General features: G+C 56.7%; 1 protein-coding gene across 1 annotated transcript in view; it reads right to left on the reverse strand.

Annotated features, from left to right (window-relative positions):
- Window positions 1–14,265: 14,265 nt before the first annotated feature.
- XXYLT1 (xyloside xylosyltransferase 1) overlaps window positions 14,266–16,565 on the reverse strand; it is a 97,666-nt gene continuing 95,366 nt past the window's right edge. Inside the window, exon 4 of the mRNA XM_065410669.1 lies at window positions 14,266–15,715. Coding sequence (XP_065266741.1) covers window positions 15,319–15,715 — 397 coding nt within the window. The 3' untranslated portion in view covers window positions 14,266–15,318. The remainder of the gene's footprint in view (window positions 15,716–16,565) is intronic.

Consider the following 16,565-nt stretch of genomic DNA (forward strand, 5'->3'; position numbering starts at 1 on the left):
CCTGAGGGACCAGTGCCAGGCTGCCCGCAGTGTAGGGCTTAGGGGGACTTGCGGAAGCGCTGCCCAAACGGCTGCCTGTCACATTGCTGGCACAGCTCTATGCTCCTTTCCTGGGCTGGCAGGAAGCAAAAATAACCAAACTGGCTGAGCTAGGCCGCTCCTGCGGCTCCTGCCGTTACCCTGGTAACTCACCCAGCAGCCCAGCTTCTTTCAGACTTTTATATATAGCTCAAAAGTGGGAAAGTGACACGTCCCTGCCTTGGCTGTAACACACACGCAGCTGAGCTGGATTAACGCTGCGCCCCTGGGAGCGTCCTGGTGCAGGGCTGGCCTGTTCTCCAGCAAGCCCTGCGGTCGTTAGGCAGGGAGCAGAGCAGCCCTCTCCAGTGGACCAGCCAGGAGGAAAGAGCTATTTCTGCCCGGTGCTCCGCTGGGCGTGCGGCTCTCCGGCTGTGCTGACTGACCCTAGAGACAGTTTAGGACACTGTGCGAAACCAGAGCAGTAGAGTCACACTGCAGTGTGAGCTGGGACTGAACCTGCGCGTGCACACACGCTGATTGGTCTCAGACGCCCCAGCAAGCACAGAGCCCTGGGCGCGGTGGGGCCGCAAGGACTCCTGGTTTGAATGCATGCTAGGAAGTGGACACAGGCCACGTTGTAAATTCCCACACCCCTTTTCTTTCGCTCCGTAATTAATTAAATCAAATGATATTCGCTGATCACTTCATGTCACACCGAGACATGCAACCACGAGGGCACAGCTGTGTGTGCACAAACCCCTCTGCCTTAGCTATAGCACGGTGGGCTCTCCCCAGAACAGTTACATGCATTTTTAAACTCTTGGCTTGACTATGTGGCTTCTCTCCGGGTCTGCCCTAAAAGCAATGAGGCGCTTGGCTCCCAGGGTAGCAGGCATTTGCTATTAAAAAGCAGTTGACATAATTGGCTTGTCACAGCCATGCTTGACAATTCAGGCATCGTTGCATGACAGACTAGCCTACGATTAACGAACTTGCTAAAATACTTAAATGGCTGGATCCCTCTCAGCCCCGTGCGGGAGCTTTAACATCTATCATTATCCTGAAGCGCACCTGCAACTAAGAACAAATAACTAAGGGCTTTCATGCAAGTGAGTGCACAGGAAATGAGGACTTGTACTGCGGTGAAGCCAGCCTTTCCCAGCCCGGTGCAGTGGCTGCTCAGAGGACTGGCCTGTGAGTCACCCTAGGTACATAGTTCCTTTATTCCTGACAGTTACTCCAGCTTGGCTGGGAAGCAACGCCACACAGGGGACGACTGTACTGCGATTAGCCACCCGTGGCTGGCCTGTGCCAGCTGACTCAGGCACACAGGGCTCGGGCTAAGGGGCTGTTTAACTGCTAAGTGCAGACGTCTGGGCTCTGACTGGCGCCCAGGGTCTAGGACCCTGCGAGTGGGAAGGTCCCAGAGCTCGGGCTGGAGCCTGAGCCTGAACGTCTACCCTGCAGTTAAACAGCCCCTTGCCCGAGCCCAGGCCAGTCCTGGGTGGCTAACTGCAGTGTAGACATACCCAGAGTGAGCTCACCACCCAGCTCTGCTCAGGGCTCCTGAGTGCCTGTCTGGGGTGCCAGCTTCTCAGACGTGTCCCCTGAGCTGGACTGCCCAGGGTTTTTTCGGGGGTCGGGGGGAGGGTGCAGTCTGACACGCCGAGGCCCTCCCTTTAGAGGTGCTGGGCGGCTGAAGCTGGGCCCCAGGGCCTGAAGCGGAGCCAAAACCGCTGGTCACTGTGGAAATGCTGGAGCTCCGTCTCAGCAGCCCAGCCTGTCCAGTGGGGTGGTGACACTGGCCTTACCGGCCCTTGTCAGTCGGGCTGAACCGGGCCTGCTCAGCGCCAGCGCGGAGCCGCCAACCCAAGAGCGCCCACGGCACTGCTTCCTGGAGTCCCTGGGGAGCAGAGCTGCTGCCAGGCGCCGTGTGCGCTCCCTCTGGGCTGAGGGGGGAGATGGGCCTGACCCGCCCCACCCTCGGTGGGGGGATGGTAGCTCTGCGGGGAGCTGCCCCTGTGCTCTCCTAGGCGGGGAGGGGGGGGATGCTCTTCAGGCCCTTTTCCTGCCCTCCCAGGCACTCATGGAGACTCCAGCCACAGCCTGGGCCCTCCTCTGACCCTGGAGTTACACGGCTGCCCGTGGCGTCGCTCCACATTTGCCCTCACAGCCCCCTGGAGCTCAGGGGCAGCACTAGGCAAGCGTCATGGCCCTGGGCCAGCAGGGCTGGGAAGCTGTGATGGGCATGGGCCAGTGCTGGCCAGCTGCCGCCCATTCAGCCAGGACTGTGTGTTTTTCCCTGTCCTGTGGGGACTCTGTGGGGCTGCCCCATGGAGGTTACCGGGACAGAGGAGCTCCCCCGGGATGTTTTCACCAAGGCTCTTGCAGTCCCATGGCAGGCAGAGCCGTAGGTCAGGCAGGAACTGATGCTCGGGCGTGCGGGCCAAGCTCCCGCTCTGCCTGCCGAGGCCACCGCCTGGCGTGACTGGCTGTCTCGCTCCGCACAGTGAGACCGTGCTAAGTGCAGGGCTACGAGCCACCTTGTCATTATGGATGAAAGCTGGCTATTTTTACCCTGCAGGCGCTTGGTATTTTCGGCTCCAGCCAGCAAGGCTGTTTTATGAGACCTGCCTGGTTTGATAAATATATTTTGGTTGCTTAAGTAAAGGGAAAATGAATCCTGCTGTGTGATGCTGAAATTAATGAGAAGCATTAATCAGCTCAGGCCCCTTCGGACACAGAGCCAGCACCGACTACGCCTTCCAGCTCGGTCATGGGCTTTGGAGGGAGCAAACACAACCAGTGGGAATGTAACAGAGGCTGGAGTGCTCAGGGAACTGGGGGCCAGCCGGCTGCTCCCCGTCACGGGGGATCCAACCTGCCCCACAGCCTCTCTACATAGCTGGAGACGCACCAGAGAGCTGGAGCAAGGATACAGCACTTGAGTGCCCCTTCCAGCCCATGACCGTTCTGTAGGACATTGTGCACTGGAGTCTGGGTTGCAGCTGCACGTAGCAGGAGCAGGGCCAGGACAGAGACCCCCCAGCCTTCCCAGTTGGCTTTGGCTTTGGAGCGGCACCCCTGAGGGCGATGGCTTTCAGCCACTGCTGTAACAAACCTTCTGCTCCCTGCTGAGCTGGTGGGATGGGTCCAGCCAGTGGAGGGGGCTGTGCTACTCAGCAGGCAGAGGGCTCCCCAATCCCCAGGCACAGGGCAGCCATGGGCTGGCTGTGGAAGGAGCCGGAGCAGGAGCAGAGCCGGGGAGCTGGCTGCAGACAAGAAGCTGGGAGGTGAACAGCTGGGTGGGTGCAAAGAGGTCCTGACGAGACACTGGTCCCCAGGAACCCTGGGAACTGCTCGTCTGTCATTTATTGACACGAGAAGGGCCCGTGCCTGGGCTGTTTGCACAGTGGGGTGGTGCTGGGGAGCTGGCAGCCTGGTGAAGCCTCTGCAGCCACTTCCTCAGCGTGAGTGAGAGTCTATGGGAACCCAGCCTGCAGCAACAGCGCTGGGAGTGCCAACAGCCCTGGCCTCTGGGCGTGTGGCACAGAGCAGCTGGCAGCCATTACAGGGGACTGGTGCGACAGCCCCACCCTGCAGCGGGTCAGGCACAAACCGGCACTAGCCCGAGAGAGAGAAGGACCCTTGTATTCAGCACAAGGTCGAGAGGCAGCCCAGGTGTGCAGGGAGCAGGTGTGGGAGCCAGGTGCCCCAGGATCACTTTGTGGGTGGCAGCGAGATGGGGTGACAAGGGGTGGCCCTCATGGGGGGCACAGGCTGGCAATGGAGCAGACTCAGGCAGCCCATCATCAGTGGCCAGCAGCGTAGCTGTCAGGAAAAGCGAGTTTACGATAGCCATGCCGATAACATTTCCTTATCATGTTTTCAATGAAAAAAGAGTGAAGTTTTCTGGTGTCACAATGTTGTTCTGCAGCCCCCTGAACATGTAGTAATAGAGCCAACGGCTCATGAACACGCCTTTTTCAAAAGGCCATTTCTGGGGTGTTGGCTTGTGGGTCCAGCACAGCCCCACTACAATGTGTAACACACACTCCAGCACCAGCTCCAGCTCCTCCAAACCCTGCTGTTGCTGTCATGTTTGGGGCTGGGCCCAGAAGCTGGCTCCTGAATACAGCCCCTGTAAAGAGTGGGCCTGCAGTTTTCTGAGCAGGGAACGGCTGACACAGCTCCCTTGCTGGGCATTCCTCCTTTGAGACCCATGTTCTGGGGGTGATGTCACAGGGTGACTCTCCAGGTAACCCCTCCCCTCCAGCAGCAGGTGTCTGAACCTTTGGTCCTGCTTTGAGCAGGGGGTTGGACTAGATGCCTCCTGAGGTCTCGTCCAACCCTGATAGTCTAGGATTCTATGCTTTTATGCTGGCAGGGTCATTCAGCCTGGTTCAGCAGCAGCACGTGTTCATTCTGCACTTGTAATGAATGGACCACCTGCCACATAAGCTGTACACCAGCCCTGGCAGCAGCGATGTCACCCAAGCAGCCTCCAGCCTAGAGCACCAACGTCCATGCTCCATGGCTTGAGCCAGACAGCTGTGCATCACGGCCTTGCTGATGAGGCTCTGCCTTCCTTCCTTTCAGGGCTCCGACCTGCTGAGCAGCATGGGAAAGCCATGGTGGCCTCTGGGCACAGGAACAACCCCTGGGGCCAGCTCCCGGCAGTGCTTACCCAGGGCTAGGCGTCCAGGTGAGTCAAACCTGGCTGTGAGCATCCACACTGAGGGCAGACCCCACGGTCCCAGTGGCGCTGCTCGACCCAGGCTGGGCACTAGGATTTCTGGGGGCATGTGCCCTGGTGCTCAGACTGTGCAACCCTCGGAAACGTTTGCAGTGTGTTGTGGTTCAGACTGGCTGTGGACCAATGGGAACACTTGCTGGACTAGCAATGTGGGTTAGGTGTGGACATGCATCGCTGTGTCCCGACTCCCCCACCTGCCTCTCCCTGCTGTCTGCACTAGCTCTTGTCACATCTTAGCTGCTGGCCTAAGCCTACGAACACTGCAGAGTGCCTATGCGCTTGCAGGGCTGGGCCCTCAGCCTGCAGGTTCCAGCTCTGCCTAGTCAGCCAGGAGGGCACGGAGTGCAGCTCTGGAGGCTTTAAAACCCTCCCCACATGGCCACACAGCTGCTGAGCGCTGGGGTCTCTCTGGTTGTCCTTTGTCCTAATGAGCAAGCCCCAGTCTGGGAGCTGACACCAAAGCCCCACGTCCGCCTGGCGGAGCAGAGGGTGTTATACTTAGAAAATAAAAACCAGCAGGATCTCATTCAGGGGATAAGGCAATACACCGCGTTTATTGTGAATACAGAAAAAATCAGAGTAAGCAATCAGTTATAGCTATAACATTCCATTCACTCACACATTCATTCACACACACACACATGTTCTGCAAGGTTGTTATTATAATTACCAGCCGAGGAGTTGCTCGTGCCAAGTCACTGGCCAGGTGGCCTGGACACGAGGATGGAGCCGGGCCTTGTCAGATGCGCATCTGATGCTCCTGGAAGTTGGTTGCAGAACCAGACCCAAAGTCCTCAGTCTTTAGGATCTGTCTTTATAGGGCTCCATCCTCATACAAGTCTATGGGGTTTGCCTCATCACGCTGTTTTCACGTTTGAAGTGATAATCAATCACGCAGATGGCACAGCAATGACGGTTTGTTATCTTGCTCTTCGGTTCTTCGGTCCCCCTGTCCTTGGGGCGGTTGGGGGTGGATTCCGGTATGCCCTCAGGGTTATCGGGTTATCTTGCCCAGCGCAGTCTTCGGCCAAACGGTCCTGTCAGAAGGTAGTTTTTTTCTTCCTCCAGAGGTGTCATTTATTATGATTTTAAGGCTGGCGCCTCAACCTTTTATTACCCAACCAAACATACAACCACAATCACACTCTATTTCACTTAACATTTTTTTCCTATCACAGCTACATTTTATTACCTATTAATTCTTTAACTTAACCGTTCTAAAATCATTTGGGCATGACAGACTCCAATAAGCCTATTCATACCACTTACTACATATGAAAAGAAAACAAGCAAAATAAAAATGCAAGCGTGGGGGTTAACAGATCTTATCCCTGAGTTCAGAAAAACAGTCGTAACAGCAGCTGTCCTTAATGGTAATCTTATCACTTTAGAACAGACTTTTTGTCTCGGGATGTGCTTCTACAATTAACACAGACCTTGTACACTGACAGGCATATTTCAATTAGCACAGACTCAGCCGGCTGAGAGGCGTAGTTCTTTCTAATGGTCAGGCCAAATCCGGAGTCTGTTCTGGCCATTCTTTCTCACACTTTCCCATCACAGAAATGTATTAACTATGACTTTAATCCAACAAGGGAAGCCACTGCGTGACACTGCTGCTCAGCTTCGCTACGATATTTGACTTTGGTGGCAAAGTTGACTCAGTTTACTCTGAGGTGGATTTTCCCTCCGTGGCAGCATGGCTCCTGGGAAAGGAACGAGACAAACTTCAGCAAACGACGTTCCACAGGGCCACTGTTCCCTGGCTGCCACAACACAGCTGTCGTCAGAGAGACAGCCTGCAGCTGTGGTACCAGTCGGTTTGAGACCCTCTGCTGCAGAGTCCAGCTGTTCAAAAGCCAACACCGGGGCTAAGAGCAGAGTTCCAAAGCATGGCAGGTAACACCTGACCAAACCTTGCTATTTACAAAGTATCCAGCTTTGTTTCCAACTCCCTCTGGGCACGGCTACATGCAGTGCAAGTCCAGGTTTTGAACTCGGGCCCCTTCGATCTACACACAAACTGAGTTAACCAGGGCTTGGACCCAGGATCCCAAGGGGTGGAGGGTCCAAGCCTGAGTCAAGCTGGGAACCAGGGTTCAAGCCCTATTGCTTTGCAGTGTAGACGCAGCCCCTCTGGACTTGTGCTCTGAAGTCCACCAAAAGTATCCCACAAACCCATGGGCCGGCTTTCTGTGTCCTTTGAACAGTCACAGTTCCCCACAGTGCACCACACACAAAGGGCTACAGCAGACACATTTTGGGAGGCGCTAGGAAGTCTGGGATCTGGGTGGCAGGACTCGGGCCCTCATACTACAGTGTAGACCCTGGCGCCCCAGGTTAGGAACCAGGCTTCAACAATTCCTAACCTGGAGTTACAAATGAGTGTAGATTCTCAAGCCCTAGGTTCACAAACCCAGGGTCTGACACCATGAGTTCTACTGCAGTATAGATGAACCCTAAGAGGTTTTCTACATGTGTATTTGCTCATGATCCCAATTCCGTACACTGAACTCCCCCTCCCGCTCCAGCGCCCCAGAATAATCCATCATGCAAGCTGCTCTCCGAGCAGTCTTCCTGTCATGTCAGCACTGCGCCAGGCAGTGCACAGGAAGACAATGAACTGGTGCAGTCCTGTCACACTGTACTAGAGCCGTGGGTAGTTACTGACGATGGAGCAGCTCTTTCCTCCTCACAGCGCTTTGCAGACTATGGGCCTGATCCTGCACACAGTCTTTCAAGGGGAGATGAGGGCACATTGCACCCAGCAGGATTGGTCCATTCACAAATATAGTCCACTGCAGTGCACCCACCTCTGGGGTGGAGGGCAGTAACTGTCAGACAACATATTGCCCAGCAGAGCAGGGAAAGGACAGCAGGGTAAGCCCCTGCATCCAGCGCATTGCATGGGGTTGTTAATGGCCATGCAGCGCAGCCAGGCAGAGAGGAGCTCTGTGCTATGAACAGCACACTCTGTGCACTGTGACTGTGATCCCGCTGGGGGATGAAGGGCTGAGCCAAGCCTGCTGGGTCCCTGCACCCTGCCTCGCTCAGACATGACGCTGGGGAAAGTACCTCGCCCAGAGCCAAATAGTCCCAACAGAAGGCCTTGATGGGAAGGGAACCTGACTGCCATACAGAGACGAGGTGGCAGCCGGCCAAGTCCCTGCCCATTTCGCTAGCTAGCTTTTGGTGGTGAAGCACTGGAATGTGTTACCTAGGGAGGTGGTGGAGTCTCCTTCCTTGGAGGTTTTTAAGGCCCGGCTTGACAAAGCCCTGGCTGGGATGATTTAGTTGGGAATTGGTCCTGCTTTAAGCAGGGGGTTGGACTAGATGACCTCCTGAGGTCCCTTCCAACCCTGATATTCTATGATTCTATGATTCTATGGACTCCTCCCCTAACCCCGCCTCCTCTGCCAGCCTGACCCCCCCGCTGACTCTGACACCTGACCCCACCCCTAACCCCGCCTCCTCTGACACCCTGACCCCTCCGCGCACCCTAATCCTGCCTTCTCTACCACCCTGACCCCACCCCTAACCCCACCTCCTCTGACACCTGACCCCTCACTTAACCCTAACCCCGCCTCCTCTGCCAGCCTGATCCCACCCTGCTGACTCTGACACCTGACCCCACCCCTAACCCCGCCTCCTCTGACACCCTGACCCCTCCGCGCACCCTAATCCTGCCTTCTCTACCACCCTGACCCCACCCCTAACCCCGCCTCCTCTGACACCTGACCCCTCACTTAACCCCGCCTCCTCTGACACCCTGACCCCTCCGCGCACCCTAATCCTGCCTTCTCTACCACCCTGCCCCTGCCCCTAACCCCGCCTCCTCTGACACCCTGACCCCTCACCTAACCCTAACCCCGCCTCCTCTGACACCCTGACCCCGCCCCTAACCCCGCCTCCTCTGCCAGCCTGATCCCACCCTGCTGACTCTGACACCTGACCCCACCCCTAACCTCGCCTCCTCTGACACCCTGACCCCTCCGCGCACCCTAATCCTGCCTTATCTACCACCCTGACCCTAACCCCGCCTCCTGTGATACCCTGACCCCTCACCTAATCCTGCCGCCTCTGCCACCCTGACCCCACCCCGCCCCCTAATCCTGCCTCCTCTGCCACCCCCCCCCAAGGGTGCGCTATCTAATCCATTGGGCACACACCCTAAACCTCTTCCTGTTCAAGCACCATGAAGCCTTGCACTCACTCTCACCACACACCCTGGTGCACCCTAAGGGGTCCCCTCATGCTCATCCCAAGGTGACCCCAGCACGCTCTAGCTAGACCACCCCCTTGCTCATCACCTAGTGCCCACCCCTCTGACCCCAGGTAACCTGTGCCCTGACGCTCTAGGGGGGTAACGCGTGGCTAGAAGTGCCACAGGGAACGCGCTCACGCCCACGATCTAGTGGTGAACAGGGGCCAGGCCAGCTCCAGGGTGTTCGCCTGCCCACCCAGCACTGCTCTGTGCGACACGCTGGGCGCGGGACACACCCCGAGCCGGGGGGGGGGGCAGGCATGGGCTGACGAGGGATGGGGGCCAGGTGCCCTTGGCATGGCCACAGCTCCTGGTCCCCGACCTCCACCCGGCCGCACTGACACAGCGGCACCGTGCGGCGAGCAATGGGGCAGCGCTGGCTGGCTACTCACACCCCAGCGAGTCCCAGTGGGGCTGAGTACGTGCCAGGACGGGCCCCACACTCCAGCCCCAGTAACGCTGCAGTCACTCGTGATGGGCTGGGTTGGCTGGTGCCGCCTCAGGCCCAGACTGGGCGGCTGGGCACAGGCCTGTCCCTGGGCTCTGGGACCCTGTTGCCTGCTGACACACACGGGCCATAGCGCCCGGAAACGCAACTGGGGAGGGGGTTCAGTTCCCCAGGTTTCTGGGGGATGGCTGAGCCCCCCCACCCCCATGTGACTTCTAAGCGCAACTCCTAACACCATCCTGCGTGCTCACCATCACCCCACACATGCACTCACCCTAAACACCCCCCCCACCCCCTTCCCCATAGACGATCCATATCTGCTGCACCGAGGGGGAGGGGGGGGGAGGGCAACAACCCCAGAACCGCTCAAGTCATATCCCCCTTCAGAGACCGCCCCCATCCCCAGAAAGCAGCAGCCCCTTACTTTGCGGCTCCCAGCTGGTCCTCGCCCTGCCTGGCACAACTTGCCAGCTCAGCTGCTCCACTGGGTGTTGCCCCCACCCAGCCACATCATGTGACGAATAATCGGGGTGGGGGGGCATGTGACAGTCCCCCCCCACACACACACATGCCCCCTCCACACATCACCTCTGCTCCCCCTCATGTGCTCCAGCATCTTTGGCAGAATTGAGCAACCTGATCACTGTCCTGCAGCAGCTGAATAACACAACCCGCCCCCCCCGCCCCCGCCCGCCCCCATGCCAGCGTCCTGCCCGTTTTGCCTCGGGTCGGCTCACAGGCTGCAACACGGGCAAGGCTGGGGCCACTCCCCTCCTCACATCAACGTGGCCTGCCTGGGGCCCGCCAGCCACAACCCAGCAGTGCCATGGTGTGGTGCCCATGGGGCGACACCCCCCCCCAAACACACACATATTAGCGCCCAGGCAGGAATGAGGGTGCCAGCAGACGCACCCATCTGAGTAGCAAGGGCTGGCTTACCATGCCCGTATGACAACTGGGGCAGGTTCCTGTCTCCAGGCTAGTGGGTCAGGCTCTCTGCAGACTCAGGCAGCTATGGCTCCATCAGTTATACCTGGGTCACAGTTCCATGCTTTTTTTCACTCCCATAAGGCCTAGAAACGCACAAGCTGAGTGGCTGACGTTATCATGCGCCTAGTCATGATGCACCTTCATGTGGCCCTGGGCTTGGTGCCTTGCGCCCCCTCCCCCCCCCCCCGGCCTGGCACCATTACGCCGTGTGACATGACGCTCTGGCCCTGGCTGTGTAAGGGACCCAAGCGCGTCTATCAGAAACATGGTGCAAAGCCACCCGTTTACCAGCCAAATGTAATCTCTGTGGTATCTGCTCGTCACCATGGCGATTAGACTTGGTTGAAGTTTTGCACCCATTATTGCCTGGGTCTAAGTGGCCAGGTCAGTGGTGGTGAAGGCCTGAGGACACTAGCGAGGGCCGGGCCGGGCTCGGTAAGCCCCAGACCATGCTCAGCTGCTGCGCCTGCTTCCCCACGGCCATGTCGGGGCCCAGCATCGGGGTGTGCGCCTCCTACCCTGCCCGGCCACAGCCCTCGCCAATGATGTGCGCAGTAAGGCGGCCGCTGATTAGCAAACGGGGCCGTGCTGTGAACACCCGTGTGCATGGCGCTGCCCGGAGCCTCACGGCCCAGACCCAGTAACCGGCGCTCAGTGTGTGGTGACTTGGGCCCAGCGCCACACTGGTGTTCAGGGTCGGCATCAAAGCTCACAGCCAGGACAAACCTTCCCAGCCAGCTCCCCGCTTTGAACACAGCTCCTGCCACCCGTGTTGGTAACGTGATTAAAAGAGCGACTCCAGCCTTCACCCTGGCAGGGGCCCGCTACGAGGTGTCGGCCCGGGCACACCGTACTGGCTGAGGGGAGGGGAGGGGGCACCACACTCTGTGCGCTAGGGGCTGACGTGCGTTTTCTTGCTGGTGGCAGCCCTGGAAGCGTCCCGGTACCAGGTCGGTGTAACAGCATCATGGGAATGTTACCTGTGCCTGGGCCAGCACTGGAAATGGCCAGTGCTGCTGGGGTGTGCATGGCAGAGCAGCAAGCGGCATTGCCAGCCACCGACTGGGAGGTGTCCAGCCTCCTGGGGGCTGTTTATCTCTGCCACTGATTTGCTGCATGCCCATGAGCACATCACTTTACCTCGCTGTGCCTTGGGGCCCCAGCTATAGCATGGGGCCAATGCTGGTTGTGTCACAGGTCTGTTCTACATAGTAGTGGGCCCAAGCCGAGCCTGGGACCCCCCCCTCCCCAGGAGGTCGATTCAGGCCTATTGTGGTCGCCTTGCTCCAAGTGCTCAGGCTTCTGGGCAAAGCCAGTTTGCACTGAAGGGCGCAGCTCGAAAAGGTCACCTCTGACTTTGGCTTTACTGGGGACACTAAATCACCAGCTCTGCTTTAGCCAGGGCGCTGGTGTGCTGCATCCTCCGGGGCTGGCAGGCCGGGCACGGCTGGGCCGCAGCTGACTCCGCTCTCACAGGGTCACAATGCTTGTTAATCTCCTCCCCTTCGTTAAAATGTCAGCGTAATGAAAAGTGGATATTGCTTCTCACGTGTTCTCAGTCACCCTTTAGTAATTCCTGCCCTGAGGACCTGGAGGAACTTTGGAGCCGCGCGCTTGTGCTGTGATTTGGAAACAGATCAGTTCAGCGACTCAACTAAGGGGCAGGTTTAGTGCTGAGGCCATCAAACAACGTGAAGAGCCGCTGCTTGTCGGGTTCAAAATGAGGCGAAGGTGAGCGATGCTCAGACCCAGCACTGCCAGGCTGGTTATGTCTGTTGCCAGCTTTTTTTTTTTGCCTTTAAAAAAATTAAAAGCTATTCCTTTATTAACAGGCAGCAGTGGAGTTAAAAGTGCAACTGCATTGTCCCCCCCCCGCATCCCATCCCCACTTAGCAGAGTGGACGTGTGACCCCCACCCTCCTGGGTGTGGTGCTCTGACCCCTCTAGTGGCACCGAGACCGCTTAGAGAGAAAGATTAATGAGTCTGCTACAGCCTGAGCTAAGGGCCAGGTGGTGTTTAGCTCATGCAGTAGAGGCTCATGCACTAAGCTCCAGCGCCCCCAGGTTTGATCCTGACGACCGGCGGTCTGTCGCATTACAGATGGATGAAGAATAGTGTGTATAGAAGCAAAAGCACCAAGGCTGCTGTGTTAATCGCAGGGTTGTCATGTGCCATGCTATTTACCATGTGGTCACTGGTGCTAAGTTGTGGGGTAACTGACGATTCACTAAGCCCCAGTCTACACACACAAGTGGTGTTGATTTTACCAAACCAGGTTGGAAACTCATTGTAAAATGGATACAGCATCCACCACAAATTCATCGCAGGGTTAGTGATCTTCCTACATGGGGGCCAGCCTCGCCCCACCCTCCCTTGAGCAAGCAAACACAGGTGCAGAGACAGGCTTTGCACCGCCTGAGAGCAAGGCCTGTGACTGGCCCCATGCTCTGAAGAGGAGCAGGCGGGGGGAGGCACTTTACATCCTTGGCCCCATACATGGCGCTTCATATGACCTATAGCATTGTACTCTATAGGGGGACCCCTTCCAGAGGTAGCGTGTGCTGGAGAAGGGCTCGTTCTGAGCTGCAGCTCAGGGCAGAGCCGAGGTAAGCAAGAACACGACCAGATCTGAAGCATATTCAGACACATGCAGGGTTAGTAAGGCAGATAAGCCACGGCTGCTCTCACATCATGCGCTTTGAACTGCGCTGCCTGGTAACTCTCATTCAGCCTGACCAAGCTGGCTAGAAGAGTGTGTGCTTGGGGGGGTAAATTCCTAGGGTGACTTTGCCCAGCTGTCAGGTGCATTTTCACTGTCCAGGAGAGTTCCTCAATGTTCAGACGTCCCAGGAGGAAGGCTGTGAATAGCTGAGCCCAGGGCTGGTATTGACGTGTATTGTCAGCATATGATGCAGCGATTCCTTGTGTAACATGGATTTTACTCTGTGCGGCTCATTGAACCACAAACATGCTACGCTAGAAAGTACAGACTGGCCTTAGTGCCGCTGAAGGCCCTAGGTCAAGTGCAACTGTTGCAATTCTGCCAGACATGGAGATTAGGCTGTCGAGCTCCCCTGGGAAATCTGCCGCCCTTCCTACAGGCTCTGTTCCACAAGGCCTGTCTCTGTGACAGCCCGTGGGGCCAATGGGGATTTGCTGGCAAGGCAGGAGGTGGGTTTGGGCAGTGGCTAAAGGCGCCCCAGGATTAAAGCCCCTGTACTAATACCCACACCCAGCCTCTCTCATGCGCACGGCACCACAGCAGCTGTCCTAGAGACTGAGACAACCAGGTCTCTGCAGCGCTTTGTGCCCCCCTCTGGAATTGCTGGGTCAGGACTGAAAACACGGCCTCAGCTAAAGAGCTGGAGCACACCATTTACACCCCAGCTAGGGCCTGCAAGACCCTCACTTCCTGCCCTCCCCATTAACCCTTCATGCCGCACCGCACAAGCCCATCACTGAACGCCTGGCGGTAGGAAGTGGCGTCCCCAGGGTGCAGGGTATCCCACCTTCATCTGCTGCTGCTGAAGCCAGGACACTGGGCTAGATCCACCCCCAGTGATTCCTCCGAGACGGAGGAATCTGGGAGAGACCGGACAGGACCTGGAGTGCTTGGGGGTGCTGTGCACGGCCGTCAGAGAGCGCTCTGCCAGCATGGGCTGGAACACTACAGGCTTTACATGGGCAAAAGCAGCTCACCGCTGCCAAGAAAGAACAATGGTCTAATGAGGCTCCTTATCTCTGCCATTTATACTCAGCCGTACACACAGGGGCAATAACAACTGCCATGAACACATTTTATTATAGACCTGACTCAGGACTCTCGCGCAGTTAAACAGAGTGGTGATGGTACGTAGGACGCCGTTTTTTCATTTACCCAACAGCCGTATGTCAGCTACTTTTTAATCACCGTAAGAAGGAACCAGACCCTTATCAAACCTTTTTACCCAGGGCATCAGTTGTGCTGTGGAAAACTGACACAGTGTGTTTTACATCTGCACCTTTATTCTAGCATAAAAGGTTAACGGAAGAGCTAGTAAAAAAGAACACACTCGTCCACACTCTGCATGGTTCTAAGATGAGAACAGCAGTAAAGCTTTTAGCACTAGGAAGAACCAAGGGAAGGCTTTAAAGCTCATTTGGATTCAATTTTGGTCCAGGAGTTGGACCAGTGTTAATGCAGCTTTGTAATTTCATCAGCGCAAATCAGTCTTTCCAAAGTCTCGTTTGGCTTTTATTCTAAATGAGGCCAGGCTGGAGACGGCGTCTTCTCGCCCTGCATTAGACATAGAAATAGGTCACCGAGTGATGGTCCCTTATGTAGGCTACCGTAAAGAACAATGCAATGCTCATGAACACTGTGCAACCATTGACGCTGTCAGTGTCAAATGAGGTGCTATCCCTATCCCACAGGGCGGCGCACCCAGGACGTGAGGCAGGCGGTGTTGCGGGCCGTTGCCCTGACCCGGCATACTTTGCATGTATGTAGGGGCTTTCACCGCTCTAACTAATTGAGCCTCACAGCACAGTGGGAGGAGGGTAAATATTATTAGCCCCATTTTACAAGTAGGGAAACTGTGGCATGGAGGAGCGACATGCCTTGCCCAACCTCACGTAGCCATGTCAGTGTCTGAGTTGGGAGCAGAACCCAGGTGCCTTGGTTTAACCACTAGACTGCACCTCCTCCCTGAGGTGAGAGGCGTTGGAATGTTCCTGGAACAGCTGGAGTGAGGCGTGGGAGCCCAGCGCACAATGGGGTGGGGACACCTTTGCATGGGGCACTGGTGCACACACTTCACGAGCTGCTGCTCCCATCACCCAGCGGAGCGACGGGCGGCCTAGTCCTCGGGGATCGGCGTGTTGCAGTTCCCATGGTAGATTCTGACTTGGCCCTCGCACCGAAAGTACTGATCGAATACGTCGCTGTACCCGTGCTCCCTCCACCAGGAGCAGAGCTGCCGGTTCCAGGTGCAATCCAGCACGTGGAACAGCTCGGGGTGCTCCATGCCAATCATTGTGAAGAAGTCCTGATCCCCCAGGTGGCCCTTGAAGTGGTACTTCTCCGTGAGCTGCCGCACCATGTCTGGCTCCAGCAACTGGTTGTAGAGCTGGGACTGGCGCATGGCTTCCAGGTTGAGCAGCATGACCCCGCTGTTAAAGCCAGGCAGGCCGTCAGGAGGGGGTTCGCCCACCTTGGTCTGGGGGTTCTCACGGCGGAACTGCCAGAACGTGTGCCTGGAGAAGGGAGAAGAGCACAACACGGGGGGTTACAGACCACAGGGCAGATGGCTCCAGCAGCAACCAGGTTTGAGCCCAAACCTAGCAAGAAGCGTTAACTCCACCAGCTACAAAAATGCACTCTGTGCCCCAGGGAAACGTGCTCCCCCTCAGCATTGCCCCTGCAGGACGAGATAAAACTCCACCCCTGGGACCCATTCCTTGCAAGCCCACACTTCTCCGGACTCCAGGTTTCTCGGTGCACAAGGAATGCAAGCCTGAGCTCACACCTGCCTCAGAGATTCCTAGATTCAAGCCCAGAAGGGATTATGGGACTGGAAGGGACCTCAAGAAGTCATCGAGCCCAGCCCCCTGCGCTGTGGCAGGGCCAAGTAAACCTAGACCAGCCCTGACGGGTTTGTCCAGCCGGTTCTTAAACACCTCCAGTGACGGGGATTCCACGACCTCCCTTGGGAGCCTGTTCCAGAGCGTACCCACCCTGAGAGTTAGAAAGATTTTCCTAATATCTAACCTAAATCAGCCCGGCTGCAGATTAATCCCATTACTGCTTGACCTACCTTCAGTGGACATGGAGAGCAATTGATCCCTGACCTATTTGTAACAGCCCTTAACAGATTTAAAAACTGGTACCATTATGGTTATTTAGTCTGACCTCCTGCATAACACAAGCAAGAAAACCTCACCCAGTAATTTCTGTGTCAAGCCCATAATGTTTGGCTAAGCTAGAGCAGGGCTTTTGGGAAGACATGCTGTCTTCATTTAAAAACGGCAAGTGCTGGAGAATCCACCCCAACCCTTGGTAAATGATGCCAACCATTAATTACCCTCACACTGTTTAAAAACGTGC

Source organism: Emys orbicularis, chromosome 9, assembly GCF_028017835.1.
Source record: "Emys orbicularis isolate rEmyOrb1 chromosome 9, rEmyOrb1.hap1, whole genome shotgun sequence".
NCBI classification, from domain to species: Eukaryota; Metazoa; Chordata; order Testudines; family Emydidae; genus Emys; species Emys orbicularis.